This window comes from Cyrtonyx montezumae, unplaced genomic scaffold (genome assembly GCF_038088225.1).
Source record: "Cyrtonyx montezumae isolate F1298 unplaced genomic scaffold, pur_monq_1.0 scaffold_10, whole genome shotgun sequence".
Classification (NCBI taxonomy): Eukaryota; Metazoa; Chordata; class Aves; order Galliformes; family Odontophoridae; genus Cyrtonyx; species Cyrtonyx montezumae.
The window spans coordinates 48,214,101-48,232,313 of NW_027071826.1; the positions used below are offsets into that span (position 1 = coordinate 48,214,101).

The 18,213-nt window shown below is 40.3% G+C and overlaps 1 protein-coding gene across 2 annotated transcripts in view; it reads left to right on the forward strand.

The window, feature by feature from the left end:
* The window catches only part of DENND2B (DENN domain containing 2B), a 151,913-nt gene that overhangs the window by 77,191 nt on the left and 56,509 nt on the right, over positions 1–18,213 (forward strand). For both annotated transcript variants that reach the window (XM_065755300.1, XM_065755301.1), the window contains one exon: positions 16,361–17,572. In XM_065755300.1, coding sequence (XP_065611372.1) covers positions 16,361–17,572 — 1,212 coding nt within the window. The remainder of the gene's footprint in view (positions 1–16,360; positions 17,573–18,213) is intronic.

An 18,213-nucleotide genomic window follows, 5' to 3' on the forward strand; every position in this document is an offset into this window, starting at 1 on the left:
GTATGAGTATACTCAGTTGTACAAGGGCTTGGACGAAACAGTTATATGTTTTTGCAGCGTATTATTACAACAGCAGGGTTTTGGAAGTATTTCTGATGTCTTTCTAGTACTCTTTTACTGCACTAAAGTGTAGTGAGTAAAAGCAGTAAGCAAGGTATATGCTAAAGCTTTCAATGCTGTGTTAGAACTCCTGCTCTGATTTTCTATATCAGTTTTGTCTTTTTTTATTATTTATATGTTTTTAAATTTATCTTTTAAGTAGTGATAGAAGTTAGGCAGAAGTCCACTGGGGTTATAGCATAGGAGTAGTGTGCAAAACATTTTTACAGCGTACTGCCATCATTTCAGTTTCTGGATGAAGTTGTTCTTAGGAATGAAAATCTTGTGCTTTCTGCACCAGGGAGTTGGTGATCTCACTGAATACACTGATAAAGATACAAGTTATGAGCTTTACTAATGAAGTTTCATGAATATCTATCCATTAGGAGCTGCTTGAAGACTCTCATCTCTTTACACTTAAGCTGTTGGAAAGCTACTGGAGTAGGGGAACAATTTTCTGTTCTCTGCCCTGTTCCATCCAAATTTGAGCCTCAAGTTTAGAGATGAAAGGATGTGTCATTTTATCAGCTTACTGTGCTATTTGGTTATCCCAAAAAGTTATTTCCCACTTGAGCAGAACAACTGAAGACATAACAGAAATTGTAAAGGGTAAAATTAAAAGGAAGATCTGAACGTAATGAAATACTGAGGAGTGGAAGAGCTGTGTTTCTTGGAGAGAGGGGAGGGGAAAAAAAAAAGATTCTCCAAAAAGACAGTGCAAGAGGTGAGCTGATGTATCATTCTCACATTCTTTTCACTGACATTTAGTCCTCTAGGTAACCCTCATGACTATTCCCCAGATAGTATGGTGTATAGAAACTGTAAATTAGCCAAGTGCTTGATACAGTATCCGCACTGAGTATCACCCTCATGTTCACACTAGGGTAATGTTAACAGCAAATGGCCTTTAAAAGCAAATGAAACTTTAACTGTTTCCCTGCAAGGAGGAAAACTAATGGAAATAGAGTTAGGTGCAACCCTTATTATTACAATATGTGCATGCAAAAGATCCCCATACTGCCTAGGATGCTTTGAGAAAGAGCATGTTTCAGCACAGTGTCTCAGAGTATATCAGCATGAGGCACAGCTCTCTGGAGAGGAGAAGCCTATCTCATTTATTCTGTATAAAGCCAAGGAGTCGCAAATTTGTGCCTGCAATCTTTAGCAGCATATAGGACTTTTGGGTCATCCATCTTCATGTTTTTCATTAGATGTGACTTTTTCAAAACTTCAAATGTTTCATAACCTTTGCACTGATTAGCTGCATTTGGGCCAGCTCCAGTATATAGCATTTTGCGTTAGAATTTCTCAGAAGTGATCTTTTTTCCAGGTAACAGCACAACTGTTTGACGCATGAAAACAGAAACTACTGATGTAGCATAGAAACACTTTGTGATACAAATCCTGCCAGCAAAGCCTCTGAAAGCCTTTTTTTTTTGGGGGGGGGTGGATGCTGGCGGGTAGCAGGACTGCTCATGTGTGGATTGGAACAGGCTGGTATTGGTAATGCTCAGGTATGGGTAGTTTGGTTACCCCTGTTGTCAGCAGGAGGTGCTTGCAGCTGACTCAGCCCTGTATGTGTGCAGGAAAACACTTGCCAGGGAAGCAGCTGTGCCTTGGGGCTGCAACTGAGCTTTGGAGTAAGACTTGGCAGTGCCAACAGCTGAAAAACTGCACAACCATCAGATGGCTCTCGGCTGAAACCTCTACACCCTTGATTTGCTGCTGATTTAGAAAACCACTTTGTGTCAACTTAGGCAAATAGAGGAGATGGCAGATAGCCTGTGTCCTTTCCAAACTGCTGGCAGAGACTTGAAAGCATTTGCATGTAGATTTTTAACCTCTCCCTTTCCGTTCTAGACAACAGTGTCATCTGCATGTTCTTCAGGTTGGGCGGACTTTTTTGCCATGTCTATCTGTGGGTGGTTTGGTGTACCTGGTTACAGCTCCTTTTTATTCTGTTAGTAGCAGGCAGTCAGATCACCTCAGCTTAAAGGTTCAGAAAGAAACTGTAGACGACTGGCCCCTGCAACTTCAAAACCAAAACAACAGAACTTCTTTTCCCAACCAGTAGGCAACCAGGAGGAAGTGTAAGGCTCACCGGATTTCTCACACACCTGTCCTTTCAAAGTCAGCACGTCAGAGAGCAGAGAAAGGCTCTGCTGGTGTTAGTCTTGTTAAACATTAATGCCAGTTTCCTCCCTTTAAGCACACAAAGGGACAGAGGTTTGACAAACGTCCTCAGTCTGTGTGTCATTTGCTGCCTGAGAAGTGGAGCAGCGAGCTCTCAGGAAGCACAGAGGACAGAGCGGGCACGGGGACTGGATGTGCAATTCCTCCCTTTTGTTCTGCACGTTTCCCAGAGGGAAGAGCTTCTTGAGTAAGTCTGGCTTGGAGTGCTGAGTGACCACAGTGAGAGACAGTTGTATGGTAGCCAGAAGTGGGGGAAGTGAGTGAAAACTGAAGTTGAAGGTTCACAAAGTGCTGTAGCAGTAAATTCCTTAATACTCTCTCCTGGCTTTGCAGTTACGTGTCTGCTCACAGGCAGGAACTCAGCATCAGCCTTCTGCTCACTAAAGATAGTGCTAGGAAGGTGTTTAATTTCAATATTTGCAGCTCTGGTGTAGGATAAGGGACAGTGTGGAGCTAAAACCTGATTGTATGCTACATCTCTTCCTCCCCTACCTTGCTTGCTCTCAGAACCTAATTTCTCTCCTTAGCTAAATGCACATTTATTGGCTAGTCTGATGATAATCCACATTTCTCTTTAAGTGTTAAAGCTGATTTTTTAAGTTACAAAGCTGTACTTTCACCTATGCCTTTTGCCAATGTTAAATGTAGTGTTGCTGGAGCACTTGTATGTGTTGGCTCTTATGCCTGATTTTTTTATTACTTATTAGTCATTACACTGTAAGAAACTTAGTTTCTGGGCAAACGACATCTTGGATATTGTTTTCCACTGAATAAATAACAGGGATTTGTGCTTTTCAGGAAACAATAATAGTATCATGGGCTTAAGTCTATAGGGCTCTGAGGGAAGTAACTTAGGGTCAGAATGTAGACTTCAGTTTTTGCTCCAAATATTAATGAGTTGAGAACCCCTGTGTAATAGGGAATTTGTTGTTAGTGTTCATAGTCTTTAAGAGAGCAAATATTTTTTGCTGATGAACTTCACAAGTACTAGTTGCTTTTTCTCCTTTTGTACACACGTTAGTTTTGCTGCATTTTCTCCATTTAATTTTCATTTCTTGCTGCTTTGCCTGATGTTATCTCTGTATTTTCCTGTAGGAACATGAGACTTTTTTTTGGCTCTGTTGCAAATTGAAAGGATGAGAGAGAGAAAAATTGTGTGCTTGCTCTAAGTCACTCTATTGTGCTTTGTATTAAGTAACCTTGCAGTTGTTTATTATTGTGTCATGTTCTTGCTGCATATCAGTGATAGCAAATGATTTTCATTCTCAGGGCTATAATATATATAAATTCTCTTGTATGATATGAAAAATGATGGAGTATTGTATGGCTTCTTATAAAAGCTAGTAGGCCAACAGAAGAGCAAAATCTACAGTTCTATAAGAAGCCAAGGTCTCATGAGAAAAAAAATCTTTATGAGGGGAGTACAAATCATCCAGATATTATTCTGACTCCAAATTAAAGCTTTAGATCCCATTGCTCTTGTAGGTGTGGTGATGAAATGTGGTCTGGGAGGCGCATTTCAGCGTGGTGAGTAATGCGCGCGCTTGTATTACCCTTGATCACGGTGAGGAGTGATTATGACTGTCTCTGTCTGGTGGAAGTTTGTTCCTGTTGAGATTTGTACTGAAATCTCAGTAAACAAAGCAAAGAGAATCATAGAATGGCCTGGGTTGAAAAGGATCTCAAAGATCATCTAGCTTCAACACCCTTGCCATGGGCAGAGTTGCCAACCACTAGAGCAGGCTGCCCAGAGCCACAACCGGCCCTGCCTTGAATGCCTCCAGGGCTGGGGCATCCACAACTTCTCTGGGCAACATCTGAATCTCTAGGAGAATTTCCTTTAGATGTTTTTGATTATTGCTGTGCAACAGTGACTGAGCACTGGCTGATTGTCTTCTGTTGATATTCAGTGAAATAGTTCTGAATTAGGTCCAGAGTGAAGTTATGTTTAGCCTTGACTGGACTGTCATGTCGATAAGTCTGATAGCAAAAGGCATTGCAAATTATAGATTGTTGGTTTTGTGGGTTTTTTTTTTCTTTCCTTTTGTGTGCATCTACTAACAGACTGGGGAAGAAGTAGACCAAAGACTTTTTCAAAATTGTGCTCAGCTAAAATAACAACAAAATCCAACCACTTCTTTCTGGAAAAGTCTTTCATGTGTCACTCAGTGACGGGTATACCCAACATATTTCCTTATTTTCCTGGCTTGTTTAACAAAAGAAAATAGAACAAAGGATACAGCAACAAGTCAGATATAGAAACCTAATTTAATTTTCAGTGCAAATGTTATTTAGACTTGAAACTTTGGTTTTTCCGCAAGTATGCATTTTGTTTCAGGTCAGTGCATGAAATCTTCTCATAATAATGAGTTTTACATCAGTTTGCATCTTTAGCAACTTCTATTTGTTAACTCTTGATTTGTACTGGCCTAAGCCAGACAAATATCAAACTTCAGTTCAAGAATATTTAAAGAAATTGAATGAAGGAATACCGTCACTGAAATGGATATAAAATTCCCTCTCATAGTCAAGAGGAGCATTCTATTTTATTTAACATGCACAAATCTGTGCACACTGTAGCATGTACCAAGGGTCATGTTTGTCTGTCACAGCTGGAATTTATTTTGCATTCCATGAGGTCAGAGCCACTGAGGAAAATTATGATGATAAGAAAGGCCAGGGTTCTGAAGCCTCAAGTCATTCCTCCTCCAGGGGCAGGATGCAGCCTCTGAAGAGGAGACAAACTAGTTCCCTTCATGACATGTACAGGGCCAATTCTTAATACGTATTTTATTTTATTTTATTTTTTACCTGTAGTTGTGCTTCGTTGTTCCTCTCATTGTATCCTCACTGTGCTGGGGAAGAGGAGACTTTGAATAGGTTTCTTTTGAATGTATGAACATAGCACTTGAGCACTTCTTTTTGGTATTTGAGGAAGAACCGAGTGCTCTTCCTTCCTCCTCCCATACTTTGGTCCACCATCAGCAATGTCTCACTTAGCAACTGCTTCCGTTCTTTTCTACCATTCCAAGTGCTGAATATATCTTTTAATTCAGTTCTTGAAGTTCAGATAGTCAAAAAATAATCAATGTTTGAAAAGATCTTCAAGATCATATATTCCAGCTGCTTACCTACCATCAGTATTTCCCCACTAAATCACTTCCTTCAGTACAATATCTAAATGTTTGTTAAACACCTCCAGGGACGGTGAGTCGATCACCTCTCTCTGCAACCCTGTTCCAGTACTTGACCGCTCTTTTGGAAAAGAAATTTTCCTGATATCCAGCTTGAATCTCCCCTGACACAACTTAAGGCCGTTCCCTCTAGTCCTATTGCTAGTTAAATAGGAAAAGATGCCAGCCTCCACCTCACCACAACTTCCTTTCAGGTAGTTATAGAGAGTTATGAAGTCTAATATTAAGTTGTAATTTCTGAGGGGTACTACTGCTGATTCCCACTACAAAGTCTGTTATGAATGTTGGCTCTTTTCTTAAAACAAAAACAAACAAAAAACCAGGGAAATTGCTTAGGCTATCTTCAGGGATTGAAATAAATACTAATGTGTTGGTAGGAGAGTGGACTCTGAGTTTGATCCCTAAACTAACTGGGAGGTTAATGGAAGAAAGCAGTAGTTCCCTTTACTGCATTAGAAAAAATAGTCAAAGTTATAGGCACACAGATATTTGGAGCTCTAGGCAGGTTGAGATGCACTCCTCCAATAAATCGAGGAGAGAGGGTAAAGCTTACAAAAACAAAGCTGAAGATGGAGAAATAGGTTGTATTTCTCTAGTCCAACCACTGTAAGAGTAATATATTACCAGGAAGCTGTTGTGCTGCTTCATTTTTATAAAAGAAACCAAGTGTGCTGTTGTGAAGAAAAGTATCCCATCTCAGTCATGTAATCTGGAGCATGCTGATTGTGTGTCTTTGTTTCAGCTTTGTGCTGATGCAGAAATTTGCCCAAAGTTACATCATGTTGCTGCAGTTGTTATGATGAAAGGATGACCCCCAGCTATAGCTATGAGGCCCCTCGGAGGTCTGAACACTCTTTAGATAAAAGTTTAAAATCAGAGTTGCTCCTTTTCCCTTGGCTTTACATTACACGTGAATTACCTTCACAACCCAGGGGCAATCTCACAAGGTTGTTGAGCCAGACTGTGCTCAGGGCTGATACTGAGGTTGTTATGGATTCACAGGGATAAATCAGGAGGTTCCAATGTGCTCAGTTAAGTTCTAATATAGCTTGTATTTTATTTCATACGAAGAGCAGTAACTCCAGAAGCAGTGCAGACATTTGCAGACCTTTTTAAAACAATTTGGTGCTATTCTGTTGTGGCACATTGTATTTTCTCACTGGGTCCAGATGTCTCAGGCCTCAGTCTTGCTGGATTGTGATATTAATAGTTGTAATGATGGCAGAAATTAGGAATGTCTGTTTCATAACAGACATATGGATAATGGCTTTCAGTTTTATAACCTGTTTTTCTGGGATGCTTTCTAGCTGTGTTAAACTAGTTTATGAGAACAAAAAACGGAGAAAAGAAAATCTATGCAGAGAAGTCTCACTGGACACCAATGGACTTCCAAACTCAAATCTCTGCCCTTTGGAACAATGCAGTACCTTAAAGAGGAAACAGCCAGCAAAGGGGAGTTTGGCTCCTGTTGACTGATACATTGCATGATACAGCAGTAGAAATTGGAGACCAGAACTAAACCGGTGCGTCTGGAAGGACTGTATGTCATTGTGGAGAAGGAAATAAGGTATTTTTGTGTTTATTCTGAAAGCAGTTGGTTGGAGTGGGTGAGACTGAGAAAAGTTGTTGAAGACCAGATGCAGTCGTAATCTCCCTTCTTTTTCTGTCCCTACCACATATTTATTCACAGGTCCATTTGATGCTGTTTTGTGTGACCTATGATTTAATTTAGAAGCAAAGCAGGGGAAGCAGATTTAGCTGTATTCTGGATCTGTGTGCAGCCAGGATTCGTGACTTTCTGGCTTGTGATTCTGTTCTTTTCTCTTTGGATACAGAGTATTTCAGTGAAGTGTATGATGACCTTGTAAGTTTTACTGGCTTGTGAGAGCAGGAAAGAGTGGAACCTGTCTTATGACAGCTTTTCTAAACCAGAATTCTAGACTTAGAAGTTGCCAAATGCAAAGCTGTTTCAGGGATGTTAAAAATTAGACATCGCAATTCAGAAACGTTTTTAATTCTTCCCAAGGTGAGTGCATGTAAGCATGGAAGACTTGCAAAGCTCTGACAGAAAGCATTTAATGTTTTGAGATTCCGTGTCAGATAAAGAAGCACGTTGAAAAATTACCTGTAGTTTGAAAAAGCAGAGCTGAGAGCATCCACATGCACTGGGAGTTGGAACAATCATGTTCAGACATGCTGTTAAAGAACAAGTTTCAAGGGCTGATGGTTCTTAAATAGACACATAAGAGCTTGTGTGTTCTGCCTGATTTAAGAAAATGCTATCATTTGTTGTCTTGCCATTCTTTAACAAAAAAGCTGAGATCACAAGAAAGCAGGTGAGGATAAGAGAATAAATCGCTCTGAGCAGCTTCCAGAACATCGTGAAAATCAAAGACGGTGAAGACATAACAGTGGAAATACCTATTGCAAATATTATTATTCAGAACCTGATAAAGTAAAAGAGCAACTGTGAGGGAGGTTTCCATTCTCAACTTTAATCCGTATTCATTGCTTTGAGGAGAAAAATGAAAGTCAACATTATGAAACCTGTGCACTGTACCTCATTAGAAAAGAAAGAATGGCTGTATCTGACATTTCACTTATTGCTTTTGAGGTTTTCTTTTCCACCTGCAGCTAGCTTCTGATCACTGGGAGTTACAGTGCAGATGTTTTGAATCTTCTGTGCCCGATTGCTTGTGTTCTGAACAGGGAGAAGTGAGGAAGGCTTAAACATGGCAGAGTCTAAAAACCACTCTATGCCTTGTATTTTAGCAGTGCAGAAGATTTAGATCAGTGGGTGATCTATCGCTCTTACTCCACATATTTTCACAATTCCCTGTTAGCTTCTTCACCCTTAGAAATTACTTGTCTAAGGCATGTATCTACTGCCTGTTGATTGATCACATTTTATCTTACAGTCATTTGTCGCAGTCAGACTTTCTTGCTGTATTTGCTTTACCAATCCAATCTAATTTGAGTATTTAGGCCCTGACTCGTCAGCTTTGGTTTATTTGACTATTTTTTTAATGCTTTTTTATTTTTTTGGTACAACTGTAGAACATATTTGCTGCTTCACGTAATCTACTTTGGCAGAATGACTGGTGTAAATCAGACATTGCTTGTAAGCCATAAAAACACAGTTCAGCTGCAGCCAGCTGAGTGTCTTTGCACTTCTCTCTAGGAACCAGCCATAAGGATTCAGAACTGTGAAGGGGTTTATTTGTAGGACGGTGCTCTCTCACTAGCTTGACTCACCATCCCTCCTGTGATCTGAGTACCTGAGAGCACAGAAACTGGGGTATTTAAAAATAGCACCATAGCACTTAATTTTTTTTGTTTGTTTGTTTGCTTGACTTATTAATCAGCCATCATTCCCTATCAGCCATTATTCATTGGTTATGTTTTGGGGTTTTTTTGTCTTTAAGCGCTTCTGGATCTTCATACACTTTGGCTGATCTTATTGCTTTGTTTTAAGTCATGTTTTTTTTAACAATAGCACACATTTGTGAGACTGATCCTTTTGCAAACAATCTTATTATTCAAATTCACTGTTAAGTTTGGAAAGTAACTTCTGTTTTGTTTTTGTCAAAATCCTTAAGTCAGCAGGAAAGGGAGGAAATGATTTGTTATGCAGGGTTTGGGGGATTTTGAGCTGTACTCCTGGTGAGAGCTCAAAAATAGTAGGGGCTGTGGTGGAAGTGGCTATTAAGTTGGCACTTACATCACTTTCCAAGCCAGAGGCAAGAAAAGACAAGTTCTACTTCTTGCTTTGTTACCATGTTGAATCAGTTCAAAAACCACCTAACTGCCATGTGCCTGGCATGGAGCATGAAAAGTTCACCTCCTTTGCTTATCAGAAGTTTTATTTAGATTTAAGAAAATTAAATATCAACTGTAGTTAGCTACTCAACATAATAGAGAATGACGATAGAATGTATACCATGCCAAATTACAGAATTTTTCCTAACAGAAAGGTCTACAGAATGGGATCTATTTAGATTCAGTAGTCTAGGAGGTCCCTTTTTTGGCTGGTCTTAATGTTCCCATGGCCGTCATTTACAAGGAGTAACAGTAATGACATCCTGATGTCCCTTTCTGTTCCCAGTAGAATTAATATAATGAAAGATTTGGTTAGTCTTTAGTGCAGCATACAAAGAAGTTGCCCAAACCTAGACAGTCATTTATCTTTGAAAAGAAAATGTCAAAATTCAAAGTATCATTGATACATAAGTCCCTCTTGTGTTTTCTCCACTAATCAGCAAAGCCATTTCATGCCACACGTTTGTGATGGTTGCATAGTTGATCCTTGTGCTAACCACCCAGTTAGAACACTCTGACTATCCAAAGAATATGCTCCCCAGCAGTTAGGCTTTTTTTCAGCATTTTATTATAAAGATAATTTCATTTTTTCATATGCAGAACTGAATGTGTCCTTTCTATTTACTTAGAAGCCAAAAATCCTAGATGCCGAAAAGATGGGAACTTTTCTGTTCTTTGTGATGGAGTGTTAACACTGACTATCTGAATCAGTGCCTCAAATGACTTTTTTGTGCAAACTTTTGCTTTAGCGAGATTCTTTATTTTAGAAAATGGTGATCATTACAAATCATAAAATAATATGAATTTGTTGTGTGGTATGGTAATTTTATCGTTGTCAGTTAAGCATTTTCTAGCATTCTCCCTTATAAATTTCCAGATAATTCTGTGGCTACTTCCTCAAGTTTCTGAAACCAGTAGGGCTTTAGTGACCTTATTGGCATCCTGCTGATTTTAAGATCCAGTTGAAGATGGATATTTTAACCACTGTAATGAGTAAAAGTTATATTTATTCACATTTTTTTTCTTGAGAAGTATTCTCTGAAAATCAATTACTGGTAAAAGTATTTTTGTAGATTTTAAGTTGTTTTGCTGTTCACACAATAAGATATCTGTTGCTTTTGTTTCAGATCTCTTTAAATGCTTGTTATGGAAATGAGAAGTCTCTAGTCTTATATGGCAACCAAATATGCTAAATACACAAACTAATGGGGATACAGGTTCAGCTAATACAGATTTTATCATCATTGTTCTGATATGCATTAGGCTATCTTGTTAATAGGACACAAAACTCTGAGGAAAATCAGGGCCAAGCAGAAAAACTAAATTAATATACTCGTAAAGCATTTTCCAGCAAAAGGGAGAGAAAGTCTTGAGGAATATAAAAAGTGCTGGGTGACTTTCAGCTTGCTAAACTTCCGTGCTCCTATGAAATGATGGGATCTCGTCAGCAGGAGCCTGGAAAGACCCAGTATTTTTCTGTCAACACATTCCTAGTTCATTTTTCAGTAAATGGGCTCCTGCAGGACTGACTTTTTTGAAACAGGAAATTACCTGGAACACAGAGAGCCAGAAACTCTTAGTATTTTGTAAGTTTTGTTTTCAGCACAGCCAATTGAATTTGCAAAACTAAAAGAGCGCTGAGCAGCTTCTTCTGACTTGTCTGCCTTCAGCACAGGATGATCAGTGCAGTCATTGCTGACACTTCAGGAGAGTTAGAATGGTGTGACTTACTTCCTTGAGATCCTCCAGTCACTTTTAATCTCGTCAGAAATGCAACTTGAGGTTTTTATTAGTGCTTATAAAGCATGTGTGGATCATGGAAACAAAATCCTCAACAAATTCAAATTCTTTTTACTCCCCTTACTCTGACAGTAAAATTAGTATAAAAGCAGCTTTATAGCCTCTTGTTAAAAGCTAATGAAGCTATAGGAGTTATAAAGCCTATACTGTGTTTGCCACTCATTTCCTCCCTTTTCTAGAGTTAATGTTTGGCAGTAGAAGCAGGCAGGAGCTGTACACCAATTTAACTGGATCAAAAGATCAGGCTTGCTGCTTTTGGTACTGCTGTTGTGTTGCTCACTTTCAGAATCTTCTCCAAGAATTAAATTCTGTTTTCCACACAACCAGCTGTTAGCACCCACATGGAGTAGGTTTAAGAAGACTGGTATCCTGTTGAAAACTGGTGGCTTCCCAACTTCGGGGTGAGTGCTCAGACATCTGTGGCCCCAAGAACCAGTCCTTCTCCACCACCCATATTTTTAGTTCAAGTCAGCCTTATTTAGGGACCTGACAAGGAGGGTATAAGTTCAGCATTTTCATTTTCTGTTTTGTGGTGGTTAGGGTGCAAATAACCTCAGAGCAGTGCAGCTATTAATTCTCTTGATGTTATGATAAGAGTTCCATTGTAATCCATCATACTAATGAAAGTAGATGGCAGGTGATACTAGCCCTTATTAGAGAAAATACCTACATTGGAAGATATATCTCTATTTGAGAGTGGGTCTTGAGAATCACAGTTCTTGTGAAGCGACTTTTTTGTCTGTTTGTGTGAGGAAAAAGGAAACTGAAGAGACTGAATTGAAACTTTAAGCTCATATATATTTAGAGCTCTAAGTGCTATAGAATGATTCACATCAGCAAAGCTGAGTACGCTCCAGTGGGATGGAAATCTCTAAGATTGCATTGGCTTCCTTTGCTGTGCAACAGTGAGTCCTACTGTGAAGGTAGCTGGGGGTCTGTGCGTGACTTATTTACGTGTCACGATGGGCTGTGTGTCAGGTATTTGCCATTGAGATGGCAACTCACTGTGCCTGCTGATTGAGAAGCAGTTGGAGAGCTTCTTAACGCAGGGGAGATGTATGACTTGGGAAACTGGAGCAACTCATTCCAGTGTGTTTTGTGAAATGCAGGTAATCTCAAATACTGTTGCTTGGAGGAAGGTTTGGCTCAAGTAAACTTGTTAAGAAATCTGCATTTATGTGTTATGCTGTTTATACTCAGTATTCTGGCAGTGTATGTAATTACATGCTCTTAAGGTGCCACATGCATCATTTTGTATGCAGGAAACTTCAATAAATGCATTTTGCTTTACAAACTGTCTGTGAAAGACTATAAATTATTTGTCTCTGTCCAATAGTATCCATTTAAAAGACTGTGGAATTATTTTGCCCGTGAGAGAATATTGTTCTAAGAGAAGTAGGTTACTTGGAGGAAGGAGCACTTTATTATCTGTTGTTTGGCTTTTGGAATTATTTTCTTGGTTCTGTTACTTGCTACTGTCCTTTAGCGAAAGCATGCCTGAAGCCAAAGAGATAAGGTTTTGCTTCTCTTTCTTGTTAGGTTATTCCTGTTTCTTCTACCTGAATGACTGAAGTTCACAGAGTAAAGCAGTGTGAATCTATCTGTTAACTGTTGTATCCCAAGAACTTGACAATGCACGTGTCTTAAAAGGGCCTTTTGCTCTACATTCCCAAACTTGTGCAGAGGAAGTGAGTGGGAGTTTTGTAACTGCCTTCTGGGGTTCAATATCAAGCATTAAGTGCTGCCAATTCATTAGGAGCCTAGGATTTAGAAGAGTGGCTTGTATTTTCTAAGAAGAATCATTGTGCAACTTCTGCAGGTCATGCAAGCCTTGCTTTTCCTCCTTCTGCCTCTCCTGATGAATCAACAAACCTCTTCCTGACAGTGAAAACAACTGGAAAGATGAGAGAGAGATGGTGTTTCTATTTCTATCAGGAACATAAAAATTCTGAATGAAAACTGCTGTGGTATTCAATTAAAAACAATATTGGATGAGCAACATCAAACAGAGGCTAGGAGTTTGGTCCACACAGGAATAGCAGGATGCTTCCAGGGGCCCTGCGTTTACTGCTTGCTCTTCTGGGTGATCCAGATATTCTGTATAAGGCATTCGTAAACATTATTCCTGATTTTTTCATTGTCTTTTAAAGTAAAATTGCATAGTAGAGCAATGAGGCCACAACAGTCAAAACTACAAATTGTAGCACCTCATCACAAACAAAAGACCTTAGAATTTATGGACAATTAGATAAACCTAATGTGTTGGCAGTCTGTTCATCATGCAAAGAAGTTTGCTAAGTCAGATATAAAACAGGAGCCTATAATGGATCCACTAAATGCTATGCTTCATACTTCTTAAGGTAAAATGGAGCTGAAGTAAGGTACCTCTTTTACAAGACTGTTTTCTTACACAGGGATAAGCGTGTTGCATTTATATACGCTCATTCTGGAATGGTTAATAAACTATCTTAGAATCTTTGTAGCAGAGCTGTTGCAGAAACTATTCTGTGGTATCCACAGATTGAGCTCCTGGTCTGATTAGCATCTTTAAACCACAATGTAAGTAAGAAATAATATTAATAATGATAGGAAAATGTCCGTGTGCATCATAAAGGTGACTGGAGATGGTCACAGCTTCCCAGATAAGGAAAAGTGACAGCAATACTTACAGTATGTTTCTTACAGTGACACGAAATCAGAGAGAAGATGGTTGGTATGTTCTTTGCTTCTGCTGTCCCGTTACTAATTTGGCCCCTATCAGCTTGTATTTTATTCCTGCTGTCAATATAGATTATCATTTGGAGTCTTTTTTTTTTTTTAATCTCAAAGGGCCTAATTAATTTGAATGTCAGTTTTCCCATGCTGCAAAGGGAAGAAGTGTTAATGTGTGCTGAAGAATTCTGCACGGCGTCTTCACAGGTTCTGTTCTGTCCATTAGCAGAATCCTGACAATGGATTTAGGTAACATGACTTGAAAAGGTGCAGTGGAGGCTGTGCTCTTTGTATGTGAAATACATTTCCACTTAAAAATCCTTGTACTGTTGAGGCAAATGTCAGTGCAGCTCTAGGGCAGGTGTACATCACATACAGATATAAGGAGAATGCTATCTTGAGTCTAAGCTAGAGGAGTGCTAAAAGTAATACATGTTTTTATAGTCATGATGTTAAACTGAAGAGATCTAGACAAGACAGGTGGGAAAAAATGAAAAGTCATGGCAACCCTCCAGGTCTGATGAGGCTGATTTAAGTTGTTTTGTCAGGTGCTGTGCAAAGGAGTGTAGACTACGATAATTCTAGGTAATTTTCTGCACTCTGCTGTGACAGCCAGCCAAAACCTCATCCTCTGTCACCTGCTTTTGATTTTCTGAGATATCTTAAGTCACCTGTTTGAAGCTGCATAAAATGACAGGAAATTTAACTTCTGGGACCCAAAATGAAACGAGTGTATTCTGATACGCACCCTTTCTGACATAAAATGAAAAAAAAAAAAAATTCTTTGAGCTTCAAGTAATTGTTGGTGAAGTGTTCGCCCTCATCTTCTGTGTGAGATCTGTCTTTTCCATAAGAATGAATTTTTATTTTTTCAAAATGAGGAAGGAAGAGAAGCCTCCAAAAAGTGTAATGTCTGTGCAAAAATGACTTTATTTCCCAGGATTCTGAAAAAGAGAAAAGTACCTTTTGTGGTAGTTTCATCATCGCCTTTTTCTGACCAGAACATTCATTTTTTTTCTCTGATGCTTCTGAGATTTGATAGCAAAGTATCACCAACTGCAGGAAACTGGGATGAAACTTAATAATTTGGTTTGGGACTGTGTTTTTCAAGAAGAAAATAACCCATCTCAAAGTATGTCTCAGCAGTTATGTTGGTACTCTGGACTGTTGGATTCATGCATAGTGGTTGGTACCTGTGTCTGTGCTGCTGGGGAAAAACCATCCAGAGCGAGGATTGTTCTGAGCTTTTTCTTCCTTTACTACAGCTGATAATGTGCTACTGCAGCTTCTTTTGGTCAAAAAAATTCTCCCACTTGGTTTTTATGCGTACAAGATATTCTGTAAAAAGCAAATGAACAAAAAACAAAACAAAAAACCCAAAACAAAAAAACAAAAACTCAACTTGATTTTCACAGTCTTTGTAAAACATAAACTGGGCTGCTTATGAAACACAGTGTACTGGGATCCTTTCTTTTTTATTTCTTCTCTTTTTGAAACAGAGATTCCTAGGGCAAAATGTCAAAGGAGCCATGATTATTTCTGCTATGGTTGTACGTGTGCGTTGTGGCAGAGCAGTAAAAATCCCCTTCTTTTGACATGGTTTTGGCTTTTTATTGCTTTTTATTGCTGGCTCATCAATGATGAGCCAGCTGATTAATGGGTTGTTTAATTTCCTTTTGTCTTTTTATTTTCAAAGTCTTTGCAACATTGTACAACACCATGATAACAATGGCTAATTTTGCAGATCATTGCAAAAATCTGTTCTGAGGGTTTTTTCCAAGGTGACATTGAGACCTTTCTGTACAGTTAATATACTTCAGCATGGAATGTGGGAAGATTAGCCTGTTTTTCAGTCTGTAATGTTCTTTTGATAGAGAGTTACTTCTGTTCTCTTTGATAAGGAGAGCTTAATCCGTTTGCAACAACATCACATCAAAGACATGACATATCTTCTTTTTCCAGTCTTGTCTTATTTACTGTATATGTTGGGGATTTGAAGTGCTGTGGCAAAAATGCTGTTGTTGACCACAAGGATCCTTTGCTTCAGTTATTATGAATCAAAAACTGACAGCTGTAGAATTTGGTTTACTCAAGCAGCCAGTGAGTAAACTCATCTCCTCGTTGGTCAGTCTTTACAATTACTGCAGTGGGAATCTTTTCCCTGATGATCTCCTTTTCCTGCAGAGGGAATCCTTAATCTGGAAGGCCAGGAAACTGTCCTGTTGGAGCTGGTAAATGCGTTCATGGCAACGGTTTGCTATGAGAATGTTTCTGTAGTGTTTAAACTCAGGAAACCTGGACAAATTGGGGGTCAAATAGAGGTGAGAAAACTGGCTTTGAACGCGCTGAATGCTCAGTTCATCACTGACTTCAACTAAGTACTGTTTCTCCCTTTCCAGGCTCTGTGGCTGAGCAGTATCTGGTCCCTTTGGGGTAGTTCTGTGGTGTGCAAACAACCCCCGCTCTGCCTGCAGCCGGAAGAAGCTTGGCAAATAGCTGTAGTTTCCCTAAGGACTTGATGTTTTATTTCTTTCTGCTTCTAGGTGTCAGTCAGTCTCTCCACCACCTCTTTTGTCCCCGCCAAGAAGCCCAGCCTACCCCCTCAGTGACAGCGAGGACTCTTGCCACTCCACGCGTCTCACCAAAGCCTCTGGCTCCCGGCTGCGCCTCAAGGACTGGAGCAGCCGTGCGTCCGCGCTGCACAGCACCTCCACCAGCCCATCGGACACTGACTCTCCCAGCCACCCTCTCAAAGCCATCAGTGTGGGAGCTTTAGATAAAAGGCTGTCTGTGTTCAAGGCAGAGGACCAAACTGAGAGCCCAAAGGAGGCTCAGGATGGGGATGCAATAGGGAGCCATCCTCTGGCCCGGAGCACTCTGTCCCTAGGCACTGCTGTGAACCTGAGGAACCTATCCCTCAGCCGGACGAGCGTCCGCTCCCAGGTGCTGGACATCAGGCAGAAGATTACAGAATGGGAATGTCGTCGGGAGCCGTCTCCCAGGATGAACACGTGTGTGGACAAGAGGGATGCTGGGGAGAGGTCGGGCAGTGAGAGCTGCCCTAGCGTGCTCACCTCTCCGTGCAGCGACAAGGCGTTCGATTTCAAAGGGTTCAGAAGAATGAGCCGAACGTTTTCTGAGTGCTCTTACCCGGAAACAGAGGAGGAGGAACTGCTGGACAGGGACTCCTGCCACAGGGTAGAAAAGAGGCCAGGCAGGAGCGACCTTCCTTCTGGTGCTTTTCATAAGGGCCACGTGAGGAAAGAGTCCTCTGCTGTGCTCAACAGAATACAGAAGATCGAGCAAGCACTAAAAGAGCAGCCTGGCAGGGGCCTCCCCCAGTTACCAAGCAGTTGTTACAGCATTGATAAAGGGAGGAAAAAGTCTCTGAGTGCTGTGGAGGGACTGAGTGAAAACCTAAGTAGTAGCAAAGGAGGGAGCGTTATTTTGGGGAGCGAACCAGAAACACCTACTGAGGCTGAGATAAGCAATAAGGCAAAGCAGGGGGTTACTGCAAACTCTGCTGACCCTAAATTGCTTCTTGAAAGCGTAACGAACACAGTGGTGAATCCCGTCCCCAAGCCCAAACGCACCTTTGAGTACGAAGCAGACAAAAACCACAAAAGTAAACCAAGCAATGGCCTACCTCCATCTCCTACGCCTGCTGCTCCTCCTCCCCTCCCATCCACCCCCGCGCCCCCTGTGACCAGAAGGCAGAAGAAAGAGTCACGCTTTCACAGAAAATCCCAGAATAGGTAAAATTAAAGGAAATGTCTTGTGGTTGATCTTCGAATTCATAGCTGTGGTTTATTTTTTATTTTTTAAGTAACTATAGTTCAGAGTCTCCCCCTGATAGAGTGCTTTTGACTGGAGAAATGCTAGGAGTTGTGTGCTTTTATCTGTTGGACTGCATGGATGGAGTGCATGGGTGAAGTACTCCTGCATAGCTACAGTTTTGGAGTTCTCCAACCTGCGTTCCTCCATCCCTGGAAAAAGCTTTAGGTCATTTTGGCACAAATGCCCTTACATGAGACTTTTAATGGAGCATAATTTCATTATCTCTTTGTAGCAGGACCGTAACTCATCTGTTGTAGCCCTGTGTCTGTTTACTGCAAAACATGTCTGCAGCAGATTTGTGTTTCCAAAGCTTGCTACCACAACAGTCGTGTCAGTTTTATGCAATAGTGGTGGTGTTGTTTAATTCAGTGCTTAGAAATATTGTCCTAAGTTACTATCAGCAGCTGTAGAGGATTAATGTTGAGAAAGCCACATTTTAGCACAGATTATTCTTGAGTTAATAATGAGCAAAGTATATGGCAGTATTTCCACAGTAGCCTGTGGAGTTTCACTTGTTTTAATTAGACGATTCCCCTTGGCTTTTTGGAATTGGTAGAAC